The following is a 13,706-nucleotide window of genomic DNA, read 5'->3' as shown; positions in this document are numbered from 1 at the left end:
AACATCGACTATTTTCCAAAGGGAGAGTTTCATTAACTTTCAGGTGTGCAATGGCATTTGCACTTTGGACTAGCAAGGAAAGCAAACCTAACTTCACCTGCTTCATGGTCTAACTTAGAAAAAGATGTTAACAAATGAACGTTCCAAGGACCTTTGGAAAGAATCTGACATTTTCATGGACTCTCCCACCTTGAATCCATCAACCCCCACCCCCCCCCACACACACAAATGTAAGAATGTTAAAATATATGAGGTGTATTCAGAGACCAATATCTCACACCCCGTCGCCCCAAATCTGTGATATATGTACAACAGAGTCTATATACATTCAGTTCCTGATGTCTTTTAGGAATACATGATCATATGTATATGAACAGTTCCGGGTCTGATCTGAGCACGTTGTCTCCGGTGTAAACCAGAGCTCCAGAGAACGGAGGGTAGACATATTGGTTTGTTTTCTGGGGAACCAAACTGAGACAGACTATACACAGATGTGCCTGTGACAACACTTTTTACCCGCCCAAGTGAGACATAGATGCGTCGCCCAGAGTCGCCGGTCCCTTTAAGAAGACTCGGTCTTCCCCAGTGGGCTCCAGCGGCGCCCGCAGCAAAAGGCAAACTTGCCTGGCTCATTGGTGGGGGGGAAACGCCGCGCTGGGTGGGAGCTGAGAGCGCGCCAGAGTGCGCTGCGGGCTTCTTTCCCCTTCCCCTTTCCTTAACCCTTCCGGGAGCGGAGGAACAAGGTGGTCCTGCAGCACCGACGAGCTGGGCGCTGACTGCCGTGGGCTCCGGAAACTTTGCGCGGAGCGTGGGATTGACTAGGCAGAGCCGAGCCGGCTAGCTGGCCTGGAAAGGGACGGGGGAAGGGCGGCGGGAGGGAGGTCCGACCCTTCAGCACCCCAGGTCTCTAGCCCGGGCGCTAGAAAGACCGTGGTGCAACAGCGGCGGCAGCGGGGGAGCTGTCCCTTCAGCACCACCGACCTAGAGCCTGGGCGTTGGGGAGACGGAGGCGGGGCAACAGGCGGGAGCTGTCCCTTCAGCACCGCGGACCTTTGCCCTCCGATGAAACCGCCCGGCCCCCAGCCCCAGGACTCTGTCTTTTCTCCAGTTTGAGCGGGGGTGTCAGGAGCAGGCGGAGAGCTTTCCTGGGAGGCTGGGGAAGCAATGAACACTCTTCTCAGCGACTCGCCTCCCAGCAGTGCTATTTTTTGCCATCCGCCCTCACCCCCAGCACACGCGCTCGCACACACACGCACGCACGCACACACACACACACATAGACCTCTCTGGATTTCTTTGCCTTGAGTCTCCCGGGGCTGTGAGGAGCCAGGCGCATCTCAAACCGAGCTGGCAGCTCCAGGCTCCGGAGCCATGCCCTGCACGGACCCTCATCTTTACCAAGCTCCTGAGGAATGAAAGGAACCCAGGGATCCTCAGAAGGCAGCAGTGATGTGGACCAACCCCCTGGAGCCTGCACCCTTCCAAGGGCCATAGGCGACCCAGGGAACCGGAGAGAGCTCCAGACAGGAAATCCCAGCTTTCCTAAAGTCTCTGTGGATGCTGACAAAAGGAGACCCGAATTTTTGGAAGAGCCTGCCCTAGGTTACCCAGCTGCAGAGTGATTTTCCCCTCTGGCATTGAACCTACCCCTCCAACCCCCAGCCATCCAGAGTACCATGAAGAATTATGAGGATGTGTGACAGAGGTATCCAGATGTTGATCACCACTGTGGGAGCCTTCGCAGCTTTTAGTTTAATGACCATTGCAGTGGGCACGGACTACTGGTTATATTCCAGAGGTGTGTGCAGGACTAAATCTACAAGTGATAATGAAACCAGCAGGAAGAATGAAGAAGTAATGACCCATTCGGGGCTGTGGAGGACCTGCTGCCTAGAAGGTATTTACAATTTCCTCCCAATGGCTCCAAATAATGCAGTTTCTGATATTCTGATATTCCAGTGGGTGTTTGGGGAGATGGAGGCAGTGATGGGGAAAGAGGAATAGTTTGAATTATTGCTGAGAATGTGCAGATGTCCAGATTGTTCCCAGCAAGACTAATGCTGTGTGGGATGAAGAGGTTGAGTCTTGTTGATTGTTTTTGGTTCAAGCTTCATGAGATGAGATTTTGTGGCACTCTAAGCAGCTTCTGCAGTTGAGCAAAGTCTCCAAATCCAAAATTCTTAAGCATTTTGTGAACTGCTTTGATCTGTGGCTTGTGATGGGGTCTTTGGCTCAGCTTAAATTGCATTTCAGTGGGGGAGGGGGAGGGACAGGGAGGAAGGAGGAGAGAGAAAGGGAGGGAGCGAGAGATGGAGAGAGAGAGAGACTGTGAGCTAGGCTGGCACACTCTGAGCTATTTCCTTATTTCTAACATAGTCTTATCAGTTTCTTCTGAGTTTGGTCTAAGTAGATATTTTCATGAACTTGCATTGCCAACCAGACTAACATATGTGAACACGTACACACACACACACACACACACACATTTTAACAAAACTTCCTTATTAATACATGTTTCACTGTTTGGAATCAAAACAAAACTGAAGTGTTAGCATTTGATATCCACCTGTCTTCTTTCTTAAATCATCGCCAAATTCAACAAATATATTCTCATGACATTTGCATAAGATTGATTCTCCAAAAATCATAGCTTCTAATTTTAAAAATAGAGAATTTGCTCTAAATTATAATGAGGAGGACAGACCAATTTTTAGAATGTCAAGCTCTTGGGTAGCCTGTCTTACTATTAAACTCGCTTTCACTACACCAGAAGTCACTCTCAGCAGCACTGGGCAATGCCTGAATGTCAGTGGTAGTAAATAGAAAGATAGAGAAGAAAATCAAAGCTCTTTCAAGCTTATGTGCCTGAGGGAAGGCACTGGATTAGAGGGGCAGAAGGGAGTTTTCTCAGGCTTCTGAGGAATCTGTGAAGCTTGTCACAGTGATGAGCAAGGAAATCTGGGTTCCCTATATGTTCCCCTCCCCTGTTTGCCATTGGTTCTCCATGCCTGCATTCCCACTGGCTGGCATTGGTCAGGGCTTTTTGAGAACTTGCATTTATGTAAATCACTTAGGAAATCATGCTATGACATCACTTGCTAGTGTAATATTGCATCATTCCCTGGCCTTCTTCCCATGTCCTGACACTCTGAACAACTGCTCTCCTCACTAGCACTACTACAGTCAATTCTGTTTCCAACACATATTTGCAACTGGTGGGAATCCCAGGTAGGAAAAGTCTACTTTAAATGCAACAAGGATCATTGTGCTTGAAGTCAGAAGACCTGGGCAATGCTGCAAACTATCTGTGTGACCTTGGCTAAGACATTTACCTCCTCCAACCCTCGCTTATCAATCTGGGAAATGATTCCTTTGGAATAGGTGATCATGAATTAGCAGTATCCAAAGCTCTTAGTTTATCCAGTGTAATGATGGAAATTTTAGAACAATTCTTTCCCAAACATTGACAAAAATCTAATATTTATGATCATTGGTAATCAGATACAGTGAAGTCATTTACCTTGGGGAAATTCCATAATTCTCTTTCCTCTATTGACAACAAAGAATTGAATTACCTTTGTAAAGTTGTGATTTGGTGGATGTTTTGATGTCTACATGGTTCTAGGGATGGCACAAAAAATCTGAGCCAAACAAGGTATATATGTAGACCATGTTTCAGTTATCTCCAGTTCTTCTTCTTGGAGCAAAACCTGGGAATGTACAATTAAACACCAATTTTGGCTTCCCCCATTAGGGCCTGAAATCTCTAAATCCTTGCTCAGAATTTCTCAACTGATGGTTTCTCTTTTCTCCAACATCATGTCCTACACCCACAGTTTGTACAAGGAATTGGAACCCCACCCAGGCATTCTGTGGGCTTAGTGGGAGAAGTGAGAATTTGAATCAAGATGGAACTGGATGTATCCAAGATATGCTCTTGGTCAGGTGAATTCTTTTAAGAAAATTTGTTGCAGTCTTCATGCAATTTGATTCAGCCATATTTTTTTTACATTTTTTGAAGTATTAAATATGGTAACTTTAATGAGTCACAATGAATTTTTAGCTATGTGTACACCCATGGAACCAACACCTAGATGGGCCTGGCTGGCATCTGAGCCAAGGTTTTTCTTCGTGTACTGAATATATCAAGTGTGCAAGGAATTTCAGGAACCTCTGATTTCCTGCATGCAGTAGGCAGAATCCATCCTCTGGAAAAAAGTTGTATCACCATCTCTAATTCAGTATCTCCTGTCTCCTAGAGTCTCAACATCCTCATTTTTCTGGTCCTTTAGTGTCAAAGAATAACTGGAGGTCTTGCAGCTCAGTTTTCCCTGATATCAAATTAGAAGAGTCAGTTCATCCACACTTTTTTAAGAGCCATGAGAGAATGTGGCTATTTTGTCCAAAAGAGAATGCTCAGGAGGGACATGACAGCTGTCTGCAAATATCTGAGGAGTTGTCATATGGGAAAGAGATTTGAAATGTTCTATGTGGCCTCCAGGGGGTAGAAGTAAGAGCTAGAGGAAAACAGGTTTTACCTCAATATAAATAACCATGCAATGTGGAAGGGGTGTGTTCTCCCACTCCTAAGAGGTATGGGTTCTCCACCACCAAAGATATTCAAGAATAAGGAAACTACATCAGTGTTTCCAAACTTGGCTAGTCATCAGAATCACATGGGGAGCGTTTAAAAAAAAAAAAAGATTATTAGGCCTCACAACTAGATTCTCTGCTTCCATAGGTCTGTGGTGGATCTGAATTTTCTGAAACTCCTCCAAGCAATCTTGATGTTAAAGCCAACACGTATTGAGTGTTTACTATGGGCCTGGCAACCATTACATGTGTTAAAGAGGATCACATCACTCAAAGGAGAGAAGGGATGTTTCCAGTTTTCATTTCTATAACTCACCAGAATGTCATTTCTATTTAGTACTTACTCTGTGCTAGCACTGTTCTGACAATTTTGAAAAATTAACCTTTTCCTCTTCAGAGGAGCTCACTGATGGAGGTATTTTTATTATCCTTGTTTTATAGGTGAGGAAACTGAGGCCTAGAGAGATTATATGACTTGCCTGAGGTCACATACCTAAACCCAATAGGTACTACTTCAACTAAGCCATGTTGCTCCTCGGAGCATTTGCTAGAGAACATTAATTCATGCTCCAGTGGGTAGGTTGCTATTGGTACAAACATTAGCTTGTGAGAATGCCCAGACACATGGGTTTTTCCATTCAGAAGCCTCAGGTCCCAGAACACTCAGCATGCCTGTGCCTCGTCTGCAGGGGTGCAGGAGACATCAGACAAACTCAGAGACGGCAAAGGACACGTTTTGAATGAAGAAACAATCGACCTATGTAGAGACACCCACACTCAGAAAGCCTGACTCATTATCTGTATCTGGAAAGCACACAAGGCATTCACAAAGTAGGGCCCCAACTTGCTGCGTGTTTTCAATGGCAGCATGTGGATTTGAATGAGAACATGTTTGGTGTATGATTCCCCCATGAATAAGACCCCTTGGAGTCCTAGACACAAGCAAAGTGATGTATTTACAAAATGGAAAGACCCCGCTGGACTGGTAGCAAGGAACCCTGAGTGCTCATCACATTTCTGTCACTACCAGTTATGGGAATTGTGCATGTTCTTTTCCTCCTTTGGGCCTCAGTTTATCCAATTCTGAAATGAAAGCTTCAGATAAGATTAGGGAGTGAACAAATCCCAATGTCCATGTGGACGAGGCAGGTAATGTAACAGTTGAAACAAGCGTTTCACTTAACTCAGTTCTATAGGGGGAAGTCACTGCACTTGAGAAGATATATGGTAACTGAAACATGGTCTCTCTGTGGGGGGCAACAGAAAATGGTGGGGACAGAGGCAAACCGGAGAACACAGGCCCTCATCCAAGGGACAATTACTATGTGACTTGAGTTGATATTTACTCTGGGGAAATGTGTACCAAATTCATCCCAATATTCCAAGTATTTAAAATCCATGTGAAAAATCTCTTGATTTTTAAAATGTGGACAACTAAGTTAACTTTTTAAAAATGCACTGCCTGCCAAGCCAAACTTGCCTTGTCGTTGAATTTGACCCATGGGCTGCCAGTTTAAAGGCCCCTTTAATCCAAATTTCTGTTATTTCCATATTTCATTCCTGAGTTATTCTCCATTAGTCAGTGATCACTTTTTCAATTCATTAAAAAAAAAAATGCTGACTAAGAAAATAAAGCCCACTTAGCTTTTAGGACAAGGAACTTGAAATTATGGAAAAGAGTTTCAATAGCAGAAATAGCTACAGATGGGCCTGGATGACATCAAACATCTGGCTGAAAAACTGAAAAAAATAATTAGCCAGTCATTAGAAGTTCCCCCATATTTCCAAACCTCCAGATGGTTGACTTTTTCAGCCAGATGGGGTTGCAGCTTTATTTATGTGTTCAGAAGCCTTCAGGGAAGCTGCAAAGATGTGATTAAGGACAGGGATAAGAGAAGGACATAACAGTGGTTGAGTATTTCCTATGTGCCAAGCCCTGTGCTGGGTGCTCTCACATACAGCAACTCATATACTTTTCATATTTCCTATCTCCTTCCAGTAGAAGGTAAGGACAGGGATCCTTGTCTGTTTGGAGGACTGCTCTATCTCTACAGCTTAGGAACTGTACTGAGTAGTCACTTCTGCTCCTTTACTCCAGCATCTGATGCTGCATCTTCTCTTAGATGTGGGTGCAGAATGCTCTGACTCTCTTCCCTACTCTTGACCTTCTCCCTGGTCCTTTCCCTGCATGCTTCCTCTTTGCCTCTAAAGCCCAAGAGGCAAATAAAGGAGAGAAGTGGACTGGAATCTTAAGGCAGAATGAGGGTGTGACTATGCCTGTGTTTGTGGGACCAGTCAGGATTGGGGAGGTGGCAGAGGTTGAGGTGTGAGCATGATAATATTCAACCAGAACATGTCTGTATAGCCATATTGCTTGTTAAAATGTTGAAATACTTTCCTACTTCTAGGTAAACAGCATCTGGTCCAAGTCCCCCATCAACCCTCCCCCTCCCACCACCGCTACAGCTATCCTAGCCTATTCTGGAACCTCCCAGACATCTACGAGATCTGTCCAGTAAAGAGTTAAGACCTGGGCCAGCAGAGGCCATCATGATCATGATTCCGTCATGATGCTATGGAAGCATCCATTCTGACTGGCTGGTCTCACGTCCTACCTGTGATTAAATATTCTGAATCTTATTCCCAGTTCTATCATTGGTGGAAAAGACTTACTCCTCTTCTTTCTACCTCAAACCCAGCCCCCTATCTTCTGACTCTAAGATCCTACCCATTTTAAGAAGTAGGTGATTTGAAAACAATTCTCTTTACTTCATCACTTGAAATTTTATATTCTGGATTAGAAAAAAGGCAAGTGATCCACCTTTCAAGGTTGGGTAACCAGTGTGGGTTATTAACATGGTGACTAGTGTGGGTTACTAGTGTGTGTCAAAAAAAGTAAAACAAGAAAAAAACCCACAAGAAAAGATGACTGTCCTTTGAATGTTCTCTTAGAGCAGTGTCTAACAATCTTACTGACGGGATCATCGGATTCTTTAGAGGAATGTAATTTTTTACTTAGTTTTATTATAGATAAAGGGCGGTGGTATAGTTAGATGTTTACTTGTAAAAAACTTGGAAAGATGCACATAAATTTGCTCATTAGAGGTGCGAATGATTTATGTTCATTAGAAGAGATAAGCTCAAATGTTGTAGATTTATTGCCCACCTCTAGGACATGAATCAGTTTTACATCTAACTTGACATTCTTACTTCAGAATTTTTTCCCTGAAAAATATATATAACATCCTCCTTTGAACTAGCTTTGTCATTCTGCTAGTTCTCTCATTGATGAGATGAACTAAATTTGACATGAGCTCATTGTATATTTTAGGAAAATTATGTTTCTAACTATTTAAAAATTATACTCTGACATGTGGAAGCACCCCCAGTGAAACCAATGTTTCTCAGGTGAAAGAGAAGCCCACAAAACTCCAATGTGGTTTTGCTTTTTCCTCCATCCACACGACCCTGCCAGAGCCCACTTTTTCATTATAGGAGCAAATGGGCCTTTAATCACTTATGAACTGTTCTCTGACCACAGAGAATATGGGATAACAGCAGGGGTCTTGAGGTCAGGTAGACCTGAGTTCTTACCTGATCCTGCCATTTACTGGCTGCAATGCCTGGGAAATTGTTTCACCTCTGAGCATGAGCTTCCTTACCTATAAAATGAAGACACACAGTAGCAAGCACTGTTCAACTATTTCTATTTTTGTGGTTCCTTTATTCCTTCATACCTCTAAATAATACATTGGCCAGTAGTCCTTAATTTATCCTTTTTAGACAATACCCATTTGCAAAGACAAATGATAAGCTAGCTTCCTTATGCCACCTCCCTTTCTCCCAAAACTTGTTGTTCTTCAGTGAGTTACCTGTGGCTCTAAGAAAAATCATGCAGAAAGATTGAGGGTGCCTGCAAAAAAGAGAGACTGGCATCACATTCCTGGGTTGGACACTGCTCACGTGCCTACTTTAGTAAGGAAGCTGAGAGAGGGAATGGCTATGGGGCCACCTTTGTGGAATGGGGAGGTTTTGCAGGTTGTGTGGATCTGGTAGTGAAGAGCTGAGCTTGAGCCATTTTGTCAGTATCCCATCCAAGAGAGCAGCCCAATAGGCAAGAAGACCCCAGTCAGAGCTACATAACATACATGACAGTGTTGCCCTGCACAGGGCTGCTGGGCTTAGTGGTGATGCAGGGGCTGAGAGTGGGCCCCCTGCCCCAATCCCCAAACCATGCACCTTGGCCTAGAGCTGAGTCCATCCAAAGGGAGGAGGGGCTTTAAAAAATGTTCACAGGGTACTGTATGGTTCAACTGCAGGTCCAGCAGCATGGGGCCATGAGTTGCCAGTGATGGAAGCCAAAGGGGGATGGAAGAGACTGGATCAGACTCAGATATCCCACATGGGGGAGGGAAGTTGCAGTGGGAAGACCCCCTGGGGTTCTCCAATCACCAAAGCACGTGTCTCCAAAAGTCAGTCAACATGTCGACCCCTGCCACGCAGAGAACTCTGACGATCAGTGTTAGCTGGGGAAGTAGTAACAACAGTAAAGGTTTGCAACTTCACCCAGCTAAGTGAAGTGACATTTTGGCCTTTTTTTTCTTCCTGCTCCCTGCCACAACACACTGAAGGCGCTAGAATCTAAAAGAGGGATGAGCAGAGATAGCGCATTGCAATCTGGAAGTTTTAACAGGCAAAAGTGAGTGGAAAGTTATGACCTCTGCCCAAAATATCATTTTTTTAAAGATTTTATTTATTTGTCAGAGAGAGATAGAGCACAAGCAGGGGGAGTGGCAGGCAGGCAGAGAGAGAAGCAGACTCCCCACTGAGCAAGGAGCCTGATGCTCCATCCCAGGACCCCAGGATCATGACCTGAGCTGAAGGCAGACGCTTAACCGACTGAGCCACCCAGGCGCCCCCACCCAAAATATCACTGAGAAAATGAGAGATTGGATATAACACAGTTGAAAGCTAAAAATAAAACAGTTAAACATTCACACTCCACTAATTTGAGATTCTTCAGTAAACAGGGTATATGTCATCATGCTTTGTCTCTAAAATTCTGACATAACTGTATCTCAGGGGGTGGCAAACTATAGCCCATGGGCCAAATTCAGTCCATTGACTATTTTTGTACAACCCACAGGCTGAGAATATTTTGTACATTTTAAGTAGTTCAAAAAATTAGATAATATCCAATAATATTTCATGACACATAAAAATGATGAGAAATTCACATTTCAGCATCTATACTTCCGCACATTGCCAATAAAAATTTTATGGAAATTTGTTTTCTCTCTTGTTATATATGTATAACATATAGTATCCTCAGTTTTGCTGCTTGGCCTGCAAAGCCTAAAATATTTACTGTCTGGCCCTTTACAGAAGAAGTAAAGTTTGCCAACTCCTGTTATATCTCACTGGAGAGGCATGGAGGAATCTATAATAACATTTTATTTCTAGAAGTACCCTTTGTTTTCCCAAGAATATTGGTTGTTGTGGCAGTGGTGGTGGGAGGGTTTTTTTTTTGTACTATTCACCTTTATCACTGACTCTTTGTCTGACCCAGTATTCTGAGCCTTCTTCTCTTTCCTGGAGAACTTGCACTTAGCTCTTTGCCCAGGTAGTACTTCACTTCTTCCTGAGACATAGAGAGGTTGAAAGAAAATCAGTGAGACCCTTCCCTCATAAAGGGCTCCAGGAAAATGCAGCCCCTGCCCAGGTACACAGGGAACGATGCCTGTCCGGGCTGGCAAGAGGGGAAAACTTTGGGAGCCGGTGTTCTGATGGCAATGAAAAGAACAGGACACTAGAGACAGGGTGAAGGTAGGCTTGATCAGACATGGTCACTGAGTAAGTGAGGGTGAAGAAATTGACGTCCACAAAAAAGAGGCTGTTGGTATTAGAAGTCAGATAGAAATCCTCCTCCATTTGCTCCGTGGATGAGGTTCAGCATGCTCATGAAACTCAAGACAAATATTCTGGAAATGGGTGCTTTTATGGAGACATATTCATCCTCCAAAAATGTTAAGAATCACTAATGTAGAGCCTAGGGCAGAGGTGAAAGCTGGGATGACCTGAGGACCACCCAAACCTAGGTGGGAATTGAAGATGCAAAAGTACACAAGAGGTGCCAGAGAAAACCCAGTGGGTATGAAGAGGGAAAGTGACAAAAGCCTAAGTAGCATTGACACTTCGGGGGCTGGGAGCAGAGGAGCTGGTGAAAATTGGAAAGAAAAGTAGAGATGAAGAAGAAATTATCAGGATTCGACTCCCATTTTAAGGGTCTACGGAGGCTTGCTCCAAAATGATGGAGGAGAACAGTCAAGTCGAGACTAGCAGCTCTCCAGCCCAAGGGGTCTGCATGAGAGGACCCACATCCAGGGCAGATCTGCCCTTCCTCCTGGAATCAGTAAGCAGGTGGGGTGTCCATAGAGATCTTGGGGGCTGCTTCCAAGGAAGCTGCAGAAGGAGAGGCTGGGCCATGAGAACCCCAGAAAGAAGTGCCAAGGAAGTAATAAATAGCAGACACTTAATGAACACCTTCTGTGTGCCAAGCTATGATTACTAGGGCAGACCGAGCATTTATTTCTGGACTAACCCCTGAGCATTGATTGACTGATTGATTTAACAGACACACACAATATACCAGCCACTGTTCTAAGTGAGCACTTGGCAAATGTCATTTGATCCTTGTTACGTTTTCAGGAGGTAGATACTGCTAATATCCCCACTTTACAAGTAGGAGGACGGAGACCCAGAGAGCACATGGTTAGTAAGAGGCAGAGCTGGGATTTCAACCCTACCCTGTGCCGCTTTTGGTGACTGTACTCCAGGCGCTTGGATAAGCACTTAGTGTAAATAGATGCAACTCATAATAGCCTGTGTACTGCTCAGTAGACCTGCTCCACCCACAGGAGACTGAGGCTCATAGAAGTGAAGTGGTTTGCGCTAGATCACCTGCTGGTGTACTCCCCAGAAGCTGCACCCTCAACACCACACTGCGCTGCCTTCATAGAAGGACTCGGACCTGGTGGGCAGGTCTTCTCCAACCTGCTCACTCCTTTTTTTTTTTAAAGATTCTAATTTTTATCAGAGAGAGAGTGAGTGAGAGAGAGAGAGCATGAGCTGGGGAGGAGCAAAGGGAGAGGGAGAAGCAGACTCCCCGCTGGACAGGGAACCCCGATGTGGGGCTCGATCCCAGGACTCCAGGATCATGACCTGAGCAGAAGGCAGATACTTCACCAACTGAGCCACCCAGGCGCCCCTCCAACCTGCTCACTCCTATGTCAAGAAGGGTTTGGTGCCAGTCCCTAGCTCTTAGCCATTCAACAACCGGAATTTCGTGTAAAATAATTATCCAACCTTTCCCAATTTTTATTAAAATCCAGCAAGGTCAGGGAAAAGAAATGGTAGAGCTAACAAGATTTAGATATGGTAGCACTGGGCTGCTGAGAAACACCACCTCTGGAGATCAAATGTAAATGTTCTTTAAATGGCAACACCAATCATTTGGGAGTGAGAAGAGCCAAGTTTCTTAAGGAGTTTCTGATTAGACGCAAGTGGGCAAAGCATTGGAGATTCTTGCATCTTCTACATTGGATGTGGGTGTCTGCAAACTTGGGAATGCTGTTAGGTTCATGGCTGTCCCACTTTCCGAGGAGTAAACTTGGACACGTCATTTGTTTGATTTCTTTGAGCTTTTGACTCTGTGTCATGCAGGAATCAAGTTCTGGTTTAGGGATCTGCAGCCTGATTCTCATACAGCACTTAAAGAGCCAAAATCATCTTTGAAGAGCACAAATACCCACTAGACACGCAATAGACCAATGTACCACCAGGCTGGGTTCTTGGTGACCTTGAGGTTGGAGAGGCCAGAAGTGGGCAACAGGGATGAGGTTGGGGCAAGCAAAGCCTGACACCGTACATCTACCTTTCAACCTGCATGTTGTAAGAAATATTATCAACTATCTTGTTGCCACCCAAATACACAACCAACCTTATTTTGCTGAACTGGCACATAGTAGATGCTCAATAAATATGCACTGAGTTTGTTGCTTGAGGGTAGGCAATTCAGTTATCTTGAGCTTCTCCTAGTGAACCCATGCTAATTGCTACCAATTGCTATTCTGCTCTTAAGTACTTATAAACCGCTTTTAAAATAATGTATCTTATAACCTCTGTCTTAATTGTTGGTAATTCAGTAGCCTGTGTTTTGAGGAAGTCTGACTTCACAGTCAGTCTTGAAAATCTCCACATCATTTGTCCATCCCTTATTTTCTATTTTTTCCTAAAAAATTATTCAGAGTCATTCAATAGTCTGGGTACAACCTGGGGAAAGACAAAAGTAAATACATGTTGTGTGGACATATTGTGGGCAAATCCAGCAGACACTGTTTCTATTCCTTGTGCTTCAGAGTCTATATATATATTTGGTTACCTGTATGTTTAGGAAATGGAATCTCCACAACTCTGTATTCTGCAGCATATGCTATTCTGCATCATGCAAAGCTGCCTTGGAATACAATAATACCTACCTCTTAAAATGATTCCAGAAATCATGGGTAACTGTTGAAGCATCTTCCACCATCTCAACTATTACAAAATCCTACTGTCACCTGTGGAAATTCGTTTTGGCATGCAGCAGTTCATACAGATGCATTATTTACAACAAATTGTTGTGACCCTTTGCAAATTACAGGACGGCAGAACCAATTAGCTGTTTATCAGCTTAAAATGCCTTAAAATATATCCTACCAAGTAAGTCCTGGCTTTTCAAAATATTACTTTTCACCAAAGATGAATCTGGCTTGTGATCAAAATGCTCTAAGTGTTTAGAGAAAAATAAAAAGATCAAATCAAGAGGCAATGATGTTAATCTGAGTCAAAGGTCTGCTGCACAGCATAGTAATTGCTCTCCTCTGCTTCTTCACTCTGTGGTGAGTGATGGCTTAGCTCCCGAGCACGGGGGAGATGGCAGGGTTGGGTTCCAAGAGATAATAAGGTCTGAACCAAGGAAAATTCTGTCTGGTCCACCCCCAAAGATGATTTTCCAGTTATACTCCCTAGAGCTGGACTGCAGCGCCATCCCTTTGGTTTAGGTAATGGACAGT

General features: G+C 44.2%; 1 protein-coding gene across 1 annotated transcript in view; it reads left to right on the top strand.

Annotated features, from left to right (window-relative positions):
• Positions 1 to 1,256: 1,256 nt before the first annotated feature.
• CACNG3 (calcium voltage-gated channel auxiliary subunit gamma 3) overlaps positions 1,257 to 13,706 on the top strand; it is an 83,790-nt gene continuing 71,340 nt past the window's right edge. The window contains exon 1 of the mRNA XM_034988023.1: positions 1,257 to 1,897. Coding sequence (XP_034843914.1) covers positions 1,687 to 1,897 — 211 coding nt within the window. The 5' untranslated portion in view covers positions 1,257 to 1,686. The remainder of the gene's footprint in view (positions 1,898 to 13,706) is intronic.

Source organism: Mirounga leonina, unplaced genomic scaffold (genome assembly GCF_011800145.1).
Source record: "Mirounga leonina isolate KUSES-001 unplaced genomic scaffold, KU_Mleo_1.0 Mir_448, whole genome shotgun sequence".
Taxonomy (NCBI): Eukaryota; Metazoa; Chordata; class Mammalia; order Carnivora; family Phocidae; genus Mirounga; species Mirounga leonina.
This window is presented reverse-complemented; position numbering and strand designations above follow the sequence as displayed.